General features: G+C 38.5%; 1 protein-coding gene across 2 annotated transcripts in view; it reads right to left on the bottom strand.

Moving 5' to 3' along the window:
- Nucleotides 1-413: 413 nt before the first annotated feature.
- The window catches only part of CNN3 (calponin 3), a 30,087-nt gene continuing 15,404 nt past the window's right edge, over nucleotides 414-15,096 (bottom strand). For both annotated transcript variants that reach the window (XM_020788663.3, XM_078391773.1), the window contains exons 2-7: nucleotides 9,942-10,063; nucleotides 7,943-8,009; nucleotides 6,343-6,480; nucleotides 5,762-5,878; nucleotides 4,754-4,900; nucleotides 414-1,584 (exon numbers count right to left, since the gene is read on the bottom strand). In XM_020788663.3, the coding sequence (XP_020644322.1) occupies nucleotides 1,237-1,584; nucleotides 4,754-4,900; nucleotides 5,762-5,878; nucleotides 6,343-6,480; nucleotides 7,943-8,009; nucleotides 9,942-10,063 (939 nt within the window). In that variant the 3' untranslated portion in view covers nucleotides 414-1,236. The remainder of the gene's footprint in view (nucleotides 1,585-4,753; nucleotides 4,901-5,761; nucleotides 5,879-6,342; nucleotides 6,481-7,942; nucleotides 8,010-9,941; nucleotides 10,064-15,096) is intronic.

Genomic DNA, 15,096 nt, shown 5'->3' with positions numbered 1-15,096 from the left:
ACAAAAGAATGTGAGTAGAACTGCCTGTCCAGACACCCCTGCTCAACACTGGGAGGTCATAAATGCAGGATGTGAGTCTTGGCATTCATGCAGAGAACAGAGGCAAGGCCAGCAAGCACAGCCCCATCCCATCCCTAGGACATTCTTAGCCCACAGGAATTCAGGCAAACATCTAAACTCTGGGCCTTTGGTAGAAATTCCACAGTACTTACTAAGAAGGTCTACTGAAGGTCTACCAAGAGGTTGTGCAGTAAAGTTAACCTTAATTTTTGACATTATTTCCTGTCCATCACTGTGTGCAAATTACGCCATCTTACTATCAGATAGCTAGCATTTTAACTTTTTTATTAGAATACCAAAAGAATAGTCTCTGTAATGGATGGTTTGTATTTAATAATACAAGTTTGTACATGTTTTCAAGAAAACAACATTTATTTATAAAAAAATACAACAAGATCAGTTTATGATGAGAAATGTGGCAATAAATACAATTCAAAGAAAAGGCAATTCTACATGGATACATTATGGCACAGAAAATAAAAATCAATGCACCATCAAAACATGGAGACTTCTGTGGGCTCAGAACTTTATATAAGCTCCTTTTTAAGAAAGGCAGCTCTTTCTATAAATTTGGTCAATTTAGATATTGGAATGGAATACACAGGATCACAAATGCACATTCATTACCTCTACTGTGACTTAAAAATTCAGCAAGCATGTATTTATGAAACAAAAACAAACAAACAAAAACCAAATTTAAGTAATAAACCGCAACCTCAGTTTTGGTGGCACAGTCCACAATTATCATTAAGCAGAAAAAAGCCTTTTACAGTTCTTCCATAGAATGGAACTGTAAATAAAAAAGGTTTTTAAGAAGAAAAAGGCTTAGTTAGTATGGTATGTAAAATGTCTATTTCAGGACAAGAGTGTAAAAAAATGCATAGTTTTTTTAATTATTAAAAGACTTGGTTGTATAAGAGAACTCCCCTTTCACAGTATTCCTTTTTACTTCATATGCAATTTATTGGTCATGCTGTAGACTGCAACTGTTACAGCATTAAAGGCAACTAGAGAAGGAAAGGGCAGAGAAAGGAAAAAGGAATGTTATGTAAGGCAATATTTCCTTAGGTACATGAAGCATAATGTGTAAAGAAGATGGGTAACAATTCCACAAGGCTAGTTTCATTTTTTTAACTGAATAAAATAGTAACCTAATACTGAGATTTTGAGGCAATTCTAATAATCAATGCCCTGGTCGCTGTACTGACCGTGGTAATCTCTCTGATAGTCATCTTGGTACTCGCCGTGATATTCATCCGGATATTCTGCCTGATAATCACTATCACTGATTTCCGACCCATTAGTTCCTGTTCCTTGGCTCCCATTATGAATAACAGGTTCTGTTGGTGCAGCGCAATACTTAGGGTCGTATACTTGCCGTCCAAGCCCATACACACTCATTCCCTTTTGAGAAGCCACTTTGTTAGTGCCCATTTGTAGTGAAATAGTAGTGTTGTCCATTGGTTGTAATGTGAGTTTCTGGTCATAAATGTCTCGTCTCGTCCCGGGCGCAAGCATTCCCGCCTAAAGCAAAAGATTTGTTTCGGATCAGCATGAGCAAAACAAATTTCAGGGTTTTTTAGCTAGCATCCTACTGGGATTTTACTCTGGAGTACAGTAATTAAAATCATATAAACCAAAGCAACAATTTGCAGCTAACTGGCAATTCACCAGCTGCATACGTGGTCACACAACCAGCTCTGTGACCAGGCATCTTGTTAATTACAGTGATACCTCGCAAGACAATGACCCCGCTGAACGACGAATCTGCATTACGATGACTTTTTGCGATCGCTATAGTGATTCGCAAAACAATCATTCCAATGGGGGATTTTTGCTGGACGTCGATGAGGTCAATGCTTCACGAACCGTTTGTTCACAAGACGATGATTTTTCTGGCTCCGCAAAATGGCTGCCCTGTGTTTTCTGGACCCATGCTTCGCAGGGCAGCCATTTTTACAGCTGATTGGCGCTCGCAAAATGGATTCCCTATGGGCGATCTTCGCTGGACAGCAAGGTATTTTCCCCTTGGAACGCATTAAACGGGTTTCAATGCATTCCAATGGGGAAACATTTCGCATGACGACGATTTCGCTAAACAGCGATTTTCCCGAAATGGATTATTGTCATGCAGGGAACCACTGTAGCTGCAATTTCCCATCATAACCTATGTGAATTCATTTACTCTGAAGTAAAATCTCAACAGTATTCAGCCAATAACTACTAGCAATGACTGACAGTAAGACAATACTTGTGAATTCAAATGTGTCAGACATTGCCAAAGTTGCTCAGTTGGTAAGTGTACTAAGCAAGGTTGTGATCAAATGCGCATTTAGCCCATTGTTTGGTTAGCAGTGGGGATGGGTTGGTTCACTCCTTTTCCTAGTAATTACTGGAGCGGACCAATTTGTCCCCACAGCATTCTTACCCGCAACATTCCAAGTCTCTGTCAGGGGCTTCTACTATTTTGGTGCAGGTAAGATCACTCTGGTGTGGTCGATTTCCAGTACGTGTGATTGCTGGGGACAAAGCAAAAGCAAACCTTCTAGCTATCAAAACTCCATGTGGTTTGAATTACTGATATTGTGAACTAGCTCATTAAGAAAGCCACTTTAGGAGATCCGTCAATTTAACTCCTCCTTTGCCCCTTGGCAGAGGGACAGGGGAAAACTTTTTTTTTTAGGCTACAGTAGCCATTGCTGATGCACTGCATCATTTGTAAAAAATACAATATATATACTTTCATTGCCTTGTCTGAAAGGCTAGTCAAGAAACTGCCCAGAGCTGAATTCATGAATTCAGGTGTGGGTAGTTTCTTGAGCAGTCCATTAAGGAAAAAAAAGATTTAAAATATGTGATGCAGTACATTAGCGATGGTCTAAACCAGTCTAAAAAAAAATTCAGTTTTTCTGCCCCTCTGTAGAGGAGCAAAGGAAGTGTTCAATTTGCTGATGTGCTGAAATGGCTTGCTTATTAAGCTACTTCACATTATCAGAAATTCAAACTGGAAGGAGCCAGATCAAATAGAGTTGCTTGAGAATCACACCAAATGGCGCATCGCCAGTATTCCCTCTAAGGTGTGTGCATGCAGGGCTCTACTGGGGCTGCACAGGGGCAGCCAGCCGCTGGTTTATTTACTTTCTGTTTTGGAAGAAGCCCTGCCCCTTCACAAGTGCATGGGGAGAGGCTCCTGCACAGCACAAATAAAAATTAGAGGGAGCATAGCATATCATACCTCTAACCAACGCTGTGTCCTCATTTAGCCCACATCAGTTTGCTTCAAAAGGACCCACGTAGACAAACTCTAAGAATCAACAAGCCAACTCTTAAAGTGTACTTATCTAGGGAGAAGATTTCTATGACATTTCACATTTTCCCTGCAACCTCCATTTGAACTCGTGAGCAAGTTCAAACATGTTTATGAGTAATGTGGCCTTTCTCGCCATAAACATATTCAAACCCACCCATAAGCTCAAAGATAGGTTGCCGGGGGGGGGGGGGAGATGACGTATCATAGAAATCCTCCACCTACTTTATCACTTTAGAGAAATCTGAATTACACTACTAGGAAGATACTAGTAATGCATGCTGAAAGTTTTTTATTAACTTGTTTTTGTCAAGATGAAAAAACAAGCATTACTAATTCTGCTTACTATGGTAAGAACAATGTCACTTGCTGGTAAATGTAACAAGGCCAGCTATCCTCTCAAATTTAAAGTTGCGTACAGTGAGAAGGAAAATTGTTCTGGCAGTACTTGGTAGCTTCTTGTTAACTTCCCCTTCTGAAAGATTAACTGAGGGTACAATGTTGGCACCAGTGCTGGCAGGCAGGTGTTCTGGATTATTTTAATAATGGTATTCAAGCCAGCCATTTTCTTCACTGTTCTTGGTCAGTGGCAGCACTGATGAGTTGCTTTCCTTACCAGTCCTTCCGGAAAGAATAGCAAAAAGGATTTCACTACTTCTATACAAAGCAGAGATCCTCCAGAGAATAGTACTCAAACCAACTCTTTACAGAGTTCAGGGGATGTAACTTGTCAGGGAATGAGGGGATGGTAGAGAGCCCAAGACAGAGAGCTACAATTTTTTTGCATCATCCAGCCAAAAAACTGCAGATCTCTTAATTACTAATAATCTGAATTGCCTTGATTTAATAAAGGTAAAAAGACTGAGTTGAACTCTGCTGTTTTGCTCCCTTTGGCTATTTTGAATATAAAGCAGAAAGTTGCCAGGGAGAGCGTAGTCACTGAAGTACTCTGACCTACCTTGAGATCTAACTCATGAAATAAAGATAGATTTGGATGTACAAGTCTTTTGAACCAACAAATTTAGCCAGTCTCTCCTCGCAACAATACTGGTTTGAATCCAATTCATAATTGCAGCTACAGTAGACTCGTTGAATTTATGGGATTTGCACAAATGTTGACTCAAAAATTGATTCAAATGATCTGCTCCAGTTGGGAATTTAGGCCAGTGTCCTTAATATTGAAACAACCTTAAATATAGTTTGATAGCAGAAACTACAATCTAGAGTTGTGGTTCCTTGGGTCCCCAGAAGTTCTTGGACTAAAACTCCCAGAAGCCTTCACTACTAGCTGTGCAGGCCAGAATTTCTGGGATTTGTCATCCAAGAACATCTGGAGACACAAGGTTGAAAACCACTGATCTAGAGGGTAGAACAACTCTTACTTACCTGGCTAGCACCTTTATTAGTACCCATTTGTAGGCTAATTGTTGTCTGGTCAAACGGCTTATCAGTTTGCATCTTTGGATCATAGAGATGTCTCCTAGTCCCGTAGGCAGTCATGCCGGCCTGACTGGCACATTTATTGGTTCCCATCTATGGACATGGAAAATTAGTGAACAATAACTTTTTTTAAAAAAAGAACCCTTTACACGAACCATGACAAGTAATATGAACAAATCTAAATACAGTGGTGCCTCGCAAGACGAATGCCTCAGGGGACAAAAAACCCGCAAGACGAATGGTTTTGGCGATAGGGTTGATGACTCGCAAGACAAATGTTCTTATGGCCATGCTTCGCAAGACAAGTGTTTTCCATTTTTTGTTCCTGCCTCATGTTTGCTGATTTTAAAATATTTTTTATGATGTTTAAAAAGTTAAATGTTTTTTGATTGAAATTAGTGAAATCATCTGCCCAATATGTATGGCTTTAAAGAGCACTTAATAATCCCTTTGTAAACCAAATTTGACTTTGTTCTGACTTTTTTTGCCCATAGGAACGCATTGATTAGATTTAAATGTATTCCTATGGGAAAATGTGTTTCGCAAGACAAATTTTTCGCAAGATGACATTAACCACGAAACGAATTAAATTCGTCTTGCGAGGCACCACTGTATATTGTTCTGGGGCTAATCTAGAAGTTACAATTGCCAGATAGAGAAGACAGAATGAGCACCCACAGCAGCTGTTCCACATAGCTGGAGAACAGTTAGTCCATGCATCCATTTAATGGAATTCAGTATTTACCTTGAACCTGTTGCTACAGTTTTGAAATTATTAGAACTCCTCACCCTGTTCCATTCTTAACTTAGAACATTCTTCATTTCTCAAGGAAGAAAACATGAGCTAAACAATCCAGACCTTACATTTCTTTTTAGTAAGTAGCTGAAACTGTGTTCTAGTACTTCTGAATCTTCCCAGAATTCTGCTCTGGTCAATGTTGATTTTAGTCTTACCTGCAAACCAATCACACTTTGTCCAGCCTTAAGCTTTCCTGCATCAAAACTTCTTGCTTGTTTTTCTGCATATTTAACACCAATATCAATTGTAGTATGAAAGCCTTTGGTTTTTGCCTAGAGAGAGGATAAAATGACAATGTTGCCAGTACGCATTTCTTTTGCCTATGGAACACTGTGCCAGCAATCAACCCACTACCTTAAAATTTGACTTATCCTTGATTTCACAACTTTATATAAAGGTAGTAGTATATCCTTGACTGGCAGATTTGCTAGCTAGTAGTTGAGCAGAGAGATAAAAAGTGGGGGACACCCCATAATTATTATGAAAACAAATCTGGTCTTTAGCTTTGCTGGGTTCAATCTACAAGAGCAACTGGTTGAGTAGAACCAATCTATGGAATTTAATGGCATGCCTATTATCTAAACACCTCATCATAGAGAAGAGAGGCATCTTTTTGGGTAACAAATGATGCTGAAACATCTTCTATTCTCAGTTGTCAATAACTGCAATTGATTGGCCAAGGATCTAAGCTGAATCATTGTTACGCATTAGGTTACTCATGTTAATATGGACTTACCAGACCTGCTAGTGCCACCAGCGATGTCTGAACTTGAGTCATATTTCCATTCTCAAATAGATCATTTGCTTCAAAAATATCATGTGGTTTCATCCCATATTGTTGTATGGCCTTTATAAAATTTCCAATGTTCTCCAGCTAAAATCAAACAAATGCAGGAAGTTAATATTTCTGGCTACATAAGAATTAAATTATTACTAGCGATAGGGAGGCCTGGGGGGAAAAAAACCCAGAAAAATGGGGGGGGGGTGACACTTTCCCCCCATTTTCTTCTAATGCTGTTTTTTTGGTTTTTGTTTTTTTTCTGGAAAAACTGAAAAAATATGGTGTGTAGAATTTGTTTTACAATGATAAATAATATTTCTATGACATGGTATTCAAACTATATAACATGAAGATTTTAATGAAATACTTCTGAGACTATGTATTTAAGATCTCTTTAGAGATTTAAGGTTTCTGAAGATTTCCATTTTTTTCTTGAAAAAAAACCAGGGAAAATTGGTTTTTTCCTGGAAAAAAAATGAAATTTTCAGAAATTTTAAATCTCTAGTTACTACATTGAAATGTATGGGGAAATCTTGAATAAATGGTTCTGTCAAGCAAAAAACAATCTGGAAGGGTCTGATCTGGAATGGACAAATGGCATAAAAAAATTCCCCACATAATTTCTATTGGGGTTTTGTGACACAAGATTTTTACTTAATTCATAATTAGACCGTTAGTTTCAAGACAGTTTCATGTGCTACCTAAAACAGAATCCAGATTAATTGTTGTCTGATGCTTAGCCCACACTGTCTTTAAAAGCTGCAGTTTTGTTTTACTTTGTTTAGATTTGACAACATGTATTACGGTAATTCAATGCAAAGAACATTCTATAGTCCCTCACCAGTATATCTCATCAATTGCTGAAATTTGATTTAGGTGTGAGACAAACTTCCCTACAAAAGCTTGAGGTTTTTTAGGCACACATCCACCACCACTACCACGGTCCCAGTGTCCATTTTATACTTTACTGTGTTGGTCAGAAAGTGTGCATATCTTACTCCTTCTTGATTTAACATGGATAAGGATGTCCTGTCTGGCAGCTGCAGAAGCCAGTGGGGCAAACAACTTACTTAGAAGACTTCCCCCCCCTTTCTTTTTCATAATCCCCATAGATTCTTTACTTGAATATCGGATATGAGGTATCCTATTCCTTGTACTATGAAAGATTTAATTTTGTATAGCTCTAACAAGCAAAAGAAAAATAGAGGATAATCTGACAAAGGGTAGAGATTTCTCCAATTAAGAGAAAACCCTGAACCAAACCACCAGGTTCTCCAATTTCTACAAGAATTTTCTACCTCCTTGATATGCTGTTCCCATAATGCAGCCTCTAGGTGTGGGAGGTACCATTAGTGATACTTTGAATAACTTTTTATTTTGTAAAATTTCTCAACATTAATTAGTGCTTTTGCAGGAGAATCATTTATGCTTGCCCTGAAGTCTAATTTGCAGAAAGTGATAATCATTCTTAATTACATTTTAACACATACATGTTATCTCTTCTGAGGAGAGAGGCACAACAAATTCTGAACACATTATTTAAAACATTGTTTACCTGATGCCAGTTTAGTTTGGACTGATTAATTTTCTTTACAGATCCTGGCTGAAGTTTGTTGATAAGCCTACAAAAATAGAAAAACAAAGGCCCTTCGTTTTCCTCTTCCTTTTTTTGCACAGACATTATCCAATTGAGTGGTTATCTTGCAGCACCACTACTGTCCGGGTCAAAAGAACTTGGTAATTTACTTTCATTTACACACACAGGCCAAATTGCTCTTTTTTGGGTTATGTTGGCAGAAGGGGAGTTATGTTATTCACAGCAGCAACCTGCCACTAATTAATAAGTCCTCACTTGGCTTCCTCATTTGTGTGTCAGTTGATTGGTTCAGTGTGTGATCAAGAACTGAAATGGGGCTCACTGATTGGTGAGTGATACCACTTCCCTTCTCCAGGCATGAACTGTGTGGAACAGGATTTTGGCTCTAGATTATTTGAGAAAGGGCAAGTTTGCAGAATAAGCAGAGTTGTTAAGTGTTCTGTGGACTTTACCAAGTTAGGATGCACATTGTAAGTGTATCCAAATTGCCCCATATGTAAAATGCAAATATATGACAAAAAGACATCTACCATTTTGCTGAAATGTTATTTTTCTATGTACATTTTATTGGAAAATATGGAAACACACAATCATCTGTAATATGAAATGAGATAAACCTCGAAAAGTGTAATTATACAAGTATTCTGATTGGAAAGTGTCCTTTAGGCTCTACATAATAGACGGGCATGATACTATACACTGGAAATCTTAGCAGTACAACCAATGACTGAGCTATGTTTAAATCTCTTCCAATCTTAATTTTAAAAATAGCCATTTTTTTTTCCAGAAGAAGTTTGCCATGTGCTATAGAGAGCTATGTGCTGTGACGATCTGCTGTTTGAGAAACAAAAGCCAACAGCTCCATTAGATATGCAGAGCTAGTTAAATTGCTCTTTGGATACCGGCCACAGTAGCAGAACTAAAAATACTTATATTCTGTGTTGCTTTAGAAACAAACCAGACACAATGGGACAAATATATTGTTTTAGGCATGTATCTGCTATGGATACAAAGAGGGGGAATGGGTGGGAGTACATGAAAAAGAGATTGTGGAAGTACACAAATCACCCTCCTTCTCTGCCTTATCTCACAAAATGCTTCAAGTCCATGCTTGGCTCATTCCTCAAATTAGAAACAGGCTGGTGGAAATTTGCTTAAAGAGACGAAGTAGAGGAAGGTAACATGGGGGATAGGGTGTTTGATTTCCTTCCCACCTTTCCTACTTTTTTGTGTGTAAAGAGCAGGCTAATCCCCAATTAATATGTGAATGGGAGAGATATATATAATTGTTCCATTTTATCTATATTTTTAGAAATGAAGGAACAGGATGAGGATGATAACTCCTACACTAATACTCAAAAGCAGTACAAAGTTCAGCCTTCAGTTCTGAAAATGTTTGAAAACTCAGTATTTTCCTAACAGATACGCAGAAGCTGTAACTTTCCTATCCATTCTTTTAAACCTGGAATTTTAGGCAATTAAAATTGCACAAATATTCTGGGAAAAGATTTTAAAAAATTAAAAATCCATGTTATGCTAAGACAAGATCAATGGCATTCCTTCATATTCAAACCCATGTTAAAGCCTCTGTACAGAAAGAGCATTATAAACTGCTGCAAACTCACTGCATGCAAAATACTGCAAGATCCCTAAAATTCTAGATTTAAAAGAATGGATATCAAAGTTATAGGATTCTAAGGCAAAGAGCACTCTTATTTTATATGCAAACTAAAGACATAAGAAAATTAATAATACAAGGATAATTTGATTGATTAAACTGCTATAATTCTACAGCTACAAAAATAAATAAACATTGCTCTCCTCTTTCTCACTTCAATGATAGGGAGAAACATCTGGTTTTAAGAATAAATAAGGATCTGAAAAGGTCAATAACTAATACTACTGATCCAGAACAAAGGAAATCTGCCTGCCATAAAATAAATAATATGCTGCTTACTCGCAGAGTATGATGCCATCCTTTAAGCCTAGCTGAAAGTTTGCTCCAATACTCATGCCTGTAACCTCTTCGATCCAGTTGCGGAGGTCTTCTTCTATCTGTGGATCATATTTCAAAGCAATCTGCAGGATAAAACAACAAGTGGATTCAACAGTAGCCTTTCTTCAAATTTTAAGAAAAGTAGCATTACACCAGACTAGGCAAGAAAACTTTATAAAAACATTTTAAAATGAATGGATGGAATCTTGGTTATCAGATTCACTAATTTTCACAAAATTAAATACCTAAGTATTTCAGAAGCTTTATCTAAATAGAGATAGTTTTTAAACCCACTCAAATAAGACAGAACTTTCTGCTTTTTAGAGTACTCTGTTCATGAAAATAGTCACTGCAGTCCTGCTGATTCTCTTTATATACCTTGGTTCTATCTTTTTGCTTTAATCTTGCCTGCTGATGGAATGTAGACCCTGAAAGTATATCCATAAGGGAGGGAGGGAGGGAGGCAGCGAACAAACGAAATACGGTCCTTGAAAAAGAATTTTGTGATTGTGTTCTGATTTATGCATTTCAAGGTGGGGAAGGTAGTTGTGTGTATCACAACTGATGTGGAGGGATATGATTCCACCCTTATATATTATAAGGTGGTAACTACCAGTTGAAGATAATGCTACTGTTGTGTTCGCGAAGGCTTTCACGGCTGGGATCTGATGGTTGTTGTGGGTTTTTCGGGCTCTTTGGCCATGTTCTGACAGTTGTTCTTCCTGACGTTTCGCCAGTCTCAGTGGCCGGCATCTTCAGAGGACAGCACTCTGTGCTCTGGTGCAGTTTGTTGAGCCCCAAAACCCCACAACAACCAATGCTACGTTGCTTATGTGCACAGCTGTTCTCCCCTCCCACCAATGTCATAATGTCCAGTAAACTAAACTGCAGCTTTCTTTCTACCTAGTTTTGGAATACAGCTTCCACCATGTCGTGTTGGTTGGAGGTTATGGAAGTTATAATCCAAAACAAACAGAGGACATCATGTGAGGGAAGGTTACTACAATGCTTCAAAAACTGAACAATCACTTTCTAACCATAATAACAGTCAGCCAAAAGTACAGGCAGACCTTATGGACAACAACAGTATGGGTATGGATGCTTCTATCACACCTTTGTTGACTTTCTGTAAAACTTTGTCTGTCTGTGCATTGCTTCATATTGGATAAAACTAACCAAAAGTCAATACCCTCCAAAAAAACTAATTTAGAAATATAGATAGAAGCAGATTATACATGTCATTTGCATTGACAATAATTACATGTTTGTTGCTTGGTTCTCAAGTTTTACTTTTAATGTATTTATTTTAAAAAAAAACTTATTTTGCTCTCTTCCTCAAATATAATGTTAGAAGAATTACCATTTGTAACCCTATGTTTTCCCACTGCTGTTCTTATATGCCATCAAACTGCTCTGACTCGGGGTGATCCTAGTAAGGTTTTCAAGATACAGTATATGAGATGTTTAAGGAGTAAACATCTCCTGAGTCTCCTGAGTCTTAGTCTGACATTCTATCCACTATATTACACTGGTTCTCATTTACTATGGCAACTTCCTTCTTTTTTCTTACCATCCAAATATAGCAAGCAAGCAAGAAATATGGAATAGCTGCACAGTACCTTCCGAACTTAATAATTTCTTAGTATACCCACATAGGATTGAAATGTAAAGGAAGCATAAGTAGTAACTATTCCTGCTTAGCAAGTTCAAAGCAAAAGATTCAATGTATCCATGACATTTCAGAAACACTGCTAGGTTATCTACTAAGCCAGTTTTTTTAAAAAAAAATCTTTAGTATATTGATGGCTTTTAAAGCATTGCTAAAAATATGTGAACTAATGAAATCAAATAATAATCTGTTCAGTTTTGCCAATCAACTCATAGGTGGCAATAATGAAAACAACTGGGTATCTCGCATCAGTATACAGTACTTTTCAAACGGCAAAAAACCTAGTATCCGCTGATTCGCTTATCCACAGTCTGCAAATATTAGATTATTAAATGTATTTTAAAAATGCAGGAAAATAAATCACATCTTTTACCAGAACCAGCCACTAGAGGGAACCACAGACAATGCAAAGCATCCGGCTGCTTAAGCCCTCTTTTCTTGTGAGCTTTCTCCCAGGAGATTCTGGAGAGGCTCCTCCTGCCTGTTGGTTCACCCAGAGGTTAGACAAAGCATCAGTGCTGGGTGATCTAGACAGGAAAGGGGCATCTCCAGCCGGCTTGCTTTGCATTGAGGCCTGAGAGCATGCCGGCAAACAGCTCAGTATGCAGGTGAATGGCCTTACCAAGATGGTGGTGGAGGCGGCCTCTGCACTCCTTGGGTAACTCTTGGGTTTGTGCTAGTCAGAAGAAAGGTGGGTGGGTGGGCTTTGTCCCTATACCTTTCGGATAGTTGGTGAATGTGTCTGGTTTGGGAGATGTTTGCTATAATCCACATTTTTCAGCATCCGCATTTTTCAGCATTTTGTTGCTGAAAGTTATGTTGGTGGGTGTGACAGTGTAAACTAGTAAAAATAGAGATTGCAACCCTGGCTCCCCAAGAGGAGTACATGCTCAGAACGGTTCCTCAAATCAGAACCAAGTAGAAGCCTTCTCTTTTTTTTCCCCAGCGTGCTGAGAGAAGCAAGTCACACACACACAAGCCATCTTCTCCAGGCATTGTGCAGCAACACCCCACACATACACACCTGGGCCCCAAGAAGGGCCCAGCTCTTGCCTCTGGTGACAGTAGCCTCCACATCTACTTGTTTCCTCTAACCTATTCCACAACTTGCTTTCCGTATATGCTAACAGGGGGGAACACAATTGATGGATACATTATCATTGACTCTTTTTCACGACTTCACCAGAAAGAACAGATGCTTCTTATACTTAAAGTTCACTGCCTAATTGTTTTATGTCATAGACGAGCATAGTGTGGCCTGTAGGCTGCGATGAGGCTCAAGCACCACCTCCAGCCCCCTCTTCCCAATTTTTTTCATTCTTAAGTTTTGAATGTGTCCCAAAAACCCTCATGTGTTCCAGAAGGCACGGAAATCATCCCCCCCCCCTTATTTGGGGTCTTTTAGCATCCCTGTGGGCCCACACCTGAATTTTCTTTTAAAGTGGTAAAAAAGAATAAACTCTTTTTTTCAGTTTAAAAAAAACATTTCAAAAGAAAAATATTTTTGATTCATCAGGTTATTGAGGGAGGATGTAGTCCTGTAGAGGTTGCCACCCTCCCCATTTTAAATCCGCAAGTAGTATAGCTTGTGTCTATAATATTTCTTAAAACTTACTGCCTGTATTTCAGTTGGAACTCTTTTCATTAAAAGAGACAGACAGCTAAAAGACCGGGTCATCATAAATTCACAGAGTGTTGGCGATTGAAACGGGCAGCATGAACACCGACTGATGTTTGTATCCAGAGCACTACTGCCAAGGAATGTCATCAAATGGATGTCATCATTTCTGCAAAAGCATTTTTTATTTTGCAGTTTCTCGACACACTTGAAAAATCCATGTTCACAGCCAAGAAGTAGTATGCTCAGCACCTTGAACGTTTTAATGTTTTTGTACTCACTATGCTCCAGTAACCCGAGATCAACCACACAACATTTAACCAAAATGTTGAAGTAAAGTATTTATTTTGGACTTAGACACAGACATACAGTCACATATATATAAACACTTCCTACCTCTGCCCTGTGTCACTTACGGCTCTCATGTAATCTACAAAGTGAGAGGGGTGAAATCTTCTCCAGTTGTGCTAAGCTTTAACTGTACTCAGGGAAGGAACAAGGTGGCTTGGGGCTGAATGTACGCAAAGCTCAGCATGCTGACAGAAAAAGCCAGTGGCCTCCAGTGCTGCACTAAAACAGAAAGGGTATCCCCTACTAGGAACCTGCTGAAGGGATATTTTTGTGACACACCTGCTATTGTATCACTGACTGTTATGTATCACCCTAGCTGTTGAAGTGGCATTATAATAATGAAGGATATTTAATATGACATGCCTTCTAAAGCAGTTAGAGACATAAATGTACAGTATGTTCATCCACCATCAGCCACAGCAGTGAATACAGAAAAAAAAATTATATTCCTAAAATGCATGTTTCTTCAGGTTATAGAAGACATGCTATAAAAGAATTTCCCAAGATTTCTAAGGCCACACTTTCCTCACTCCATAGACCTGTCTTCACAGCCTTTGAAGCTCCCCAGTGTCACTCTCAAGTGGCAGCAAAAAGTGTTTTCTCTTTAATATAAAGTGCAAAGAAAATATAAAATCTGCATGAGATGCTGCTGAAACTCAAGAGCAGTGGACAGGGTGCAGCCTTCAGCAGGTTCAGAGAGCTAATGTGACCTCCGAGCTCCAGACATTTCCTGCATCCCTGCTCTATGGCTGCTCTTCCTCACTCGTATTTGTTTTACAATGCATTTCATGACAGAGACCCTTTCCGCAAGGACTAGTCAGACAAAAACTAGTTTTATAAGCCTGTTGTCCTGAGGTTTCTTTTTTGCAAAGGTGTTCTCAGAACCCTGTTCTCACTTACTGGCAACACCAAGCAAATAGACTCTACCAGCTCCAATGCTCTAGATCTTCTGTATATGCATTAGAGGTGCCAACGACTCTTTGTTTGGAAAATATCTTCTCTATTCATGCAAAATCCATTCTCCCTGTGAGCTGCCTGTTGTCTGGCAATATATGAAACAACACTGGAACTTACAATAACAAGTTGCAGCACTGGAACAGAAAATGCACCTACAATTTACAAGGCTGGGACTAACATATGAGTTAATTATGCACGGGAAAGCAAAATTTCATAAGTAAGGAAATTAAGCACCTAAATGTAAAATTAGAAATATCTTCCCATGCATGCTTATATACGCATATATGCCTGTTGTTACAGTTGCTATAGTAAAGAATTCCAATTAACTTTTTATTAAGCAAGTTAACAGGACAGAAGAGGGAGAACATAATTATGTAAGCTTCTCCCACACTTAGAAATCATATTATAAAATGAGTTTTTCTAGCAAGTGGCTATACAACACTTGAAACAAATAAAAAACTAATTACATTCTGCAGTTTTTAATGTTATTTTAAAAAAGTACTGCTGCTGCTGCTAAAACT

This window comes from Pogona vitticeps, chromosome 4 (assembly GCF_051106095.1).
Source record: "Pogona vitticeps strain Pit_001003342236 chromosome 4, PviZW2.1, whole genome shotgun sequence".
Classification (NCBI taxonomy): domain Eukaryota; kingdom Metazoa; phylum Chordata; class Lepidosauria; order Squamata; family Agamidae; genus Pogona; species Pogona vitticeps.
The sequence above is the reverse complement of the archived record's forward strand: the minus strand, read 5'-3'. Positions and strand labels throughout refer to the sequence as shown.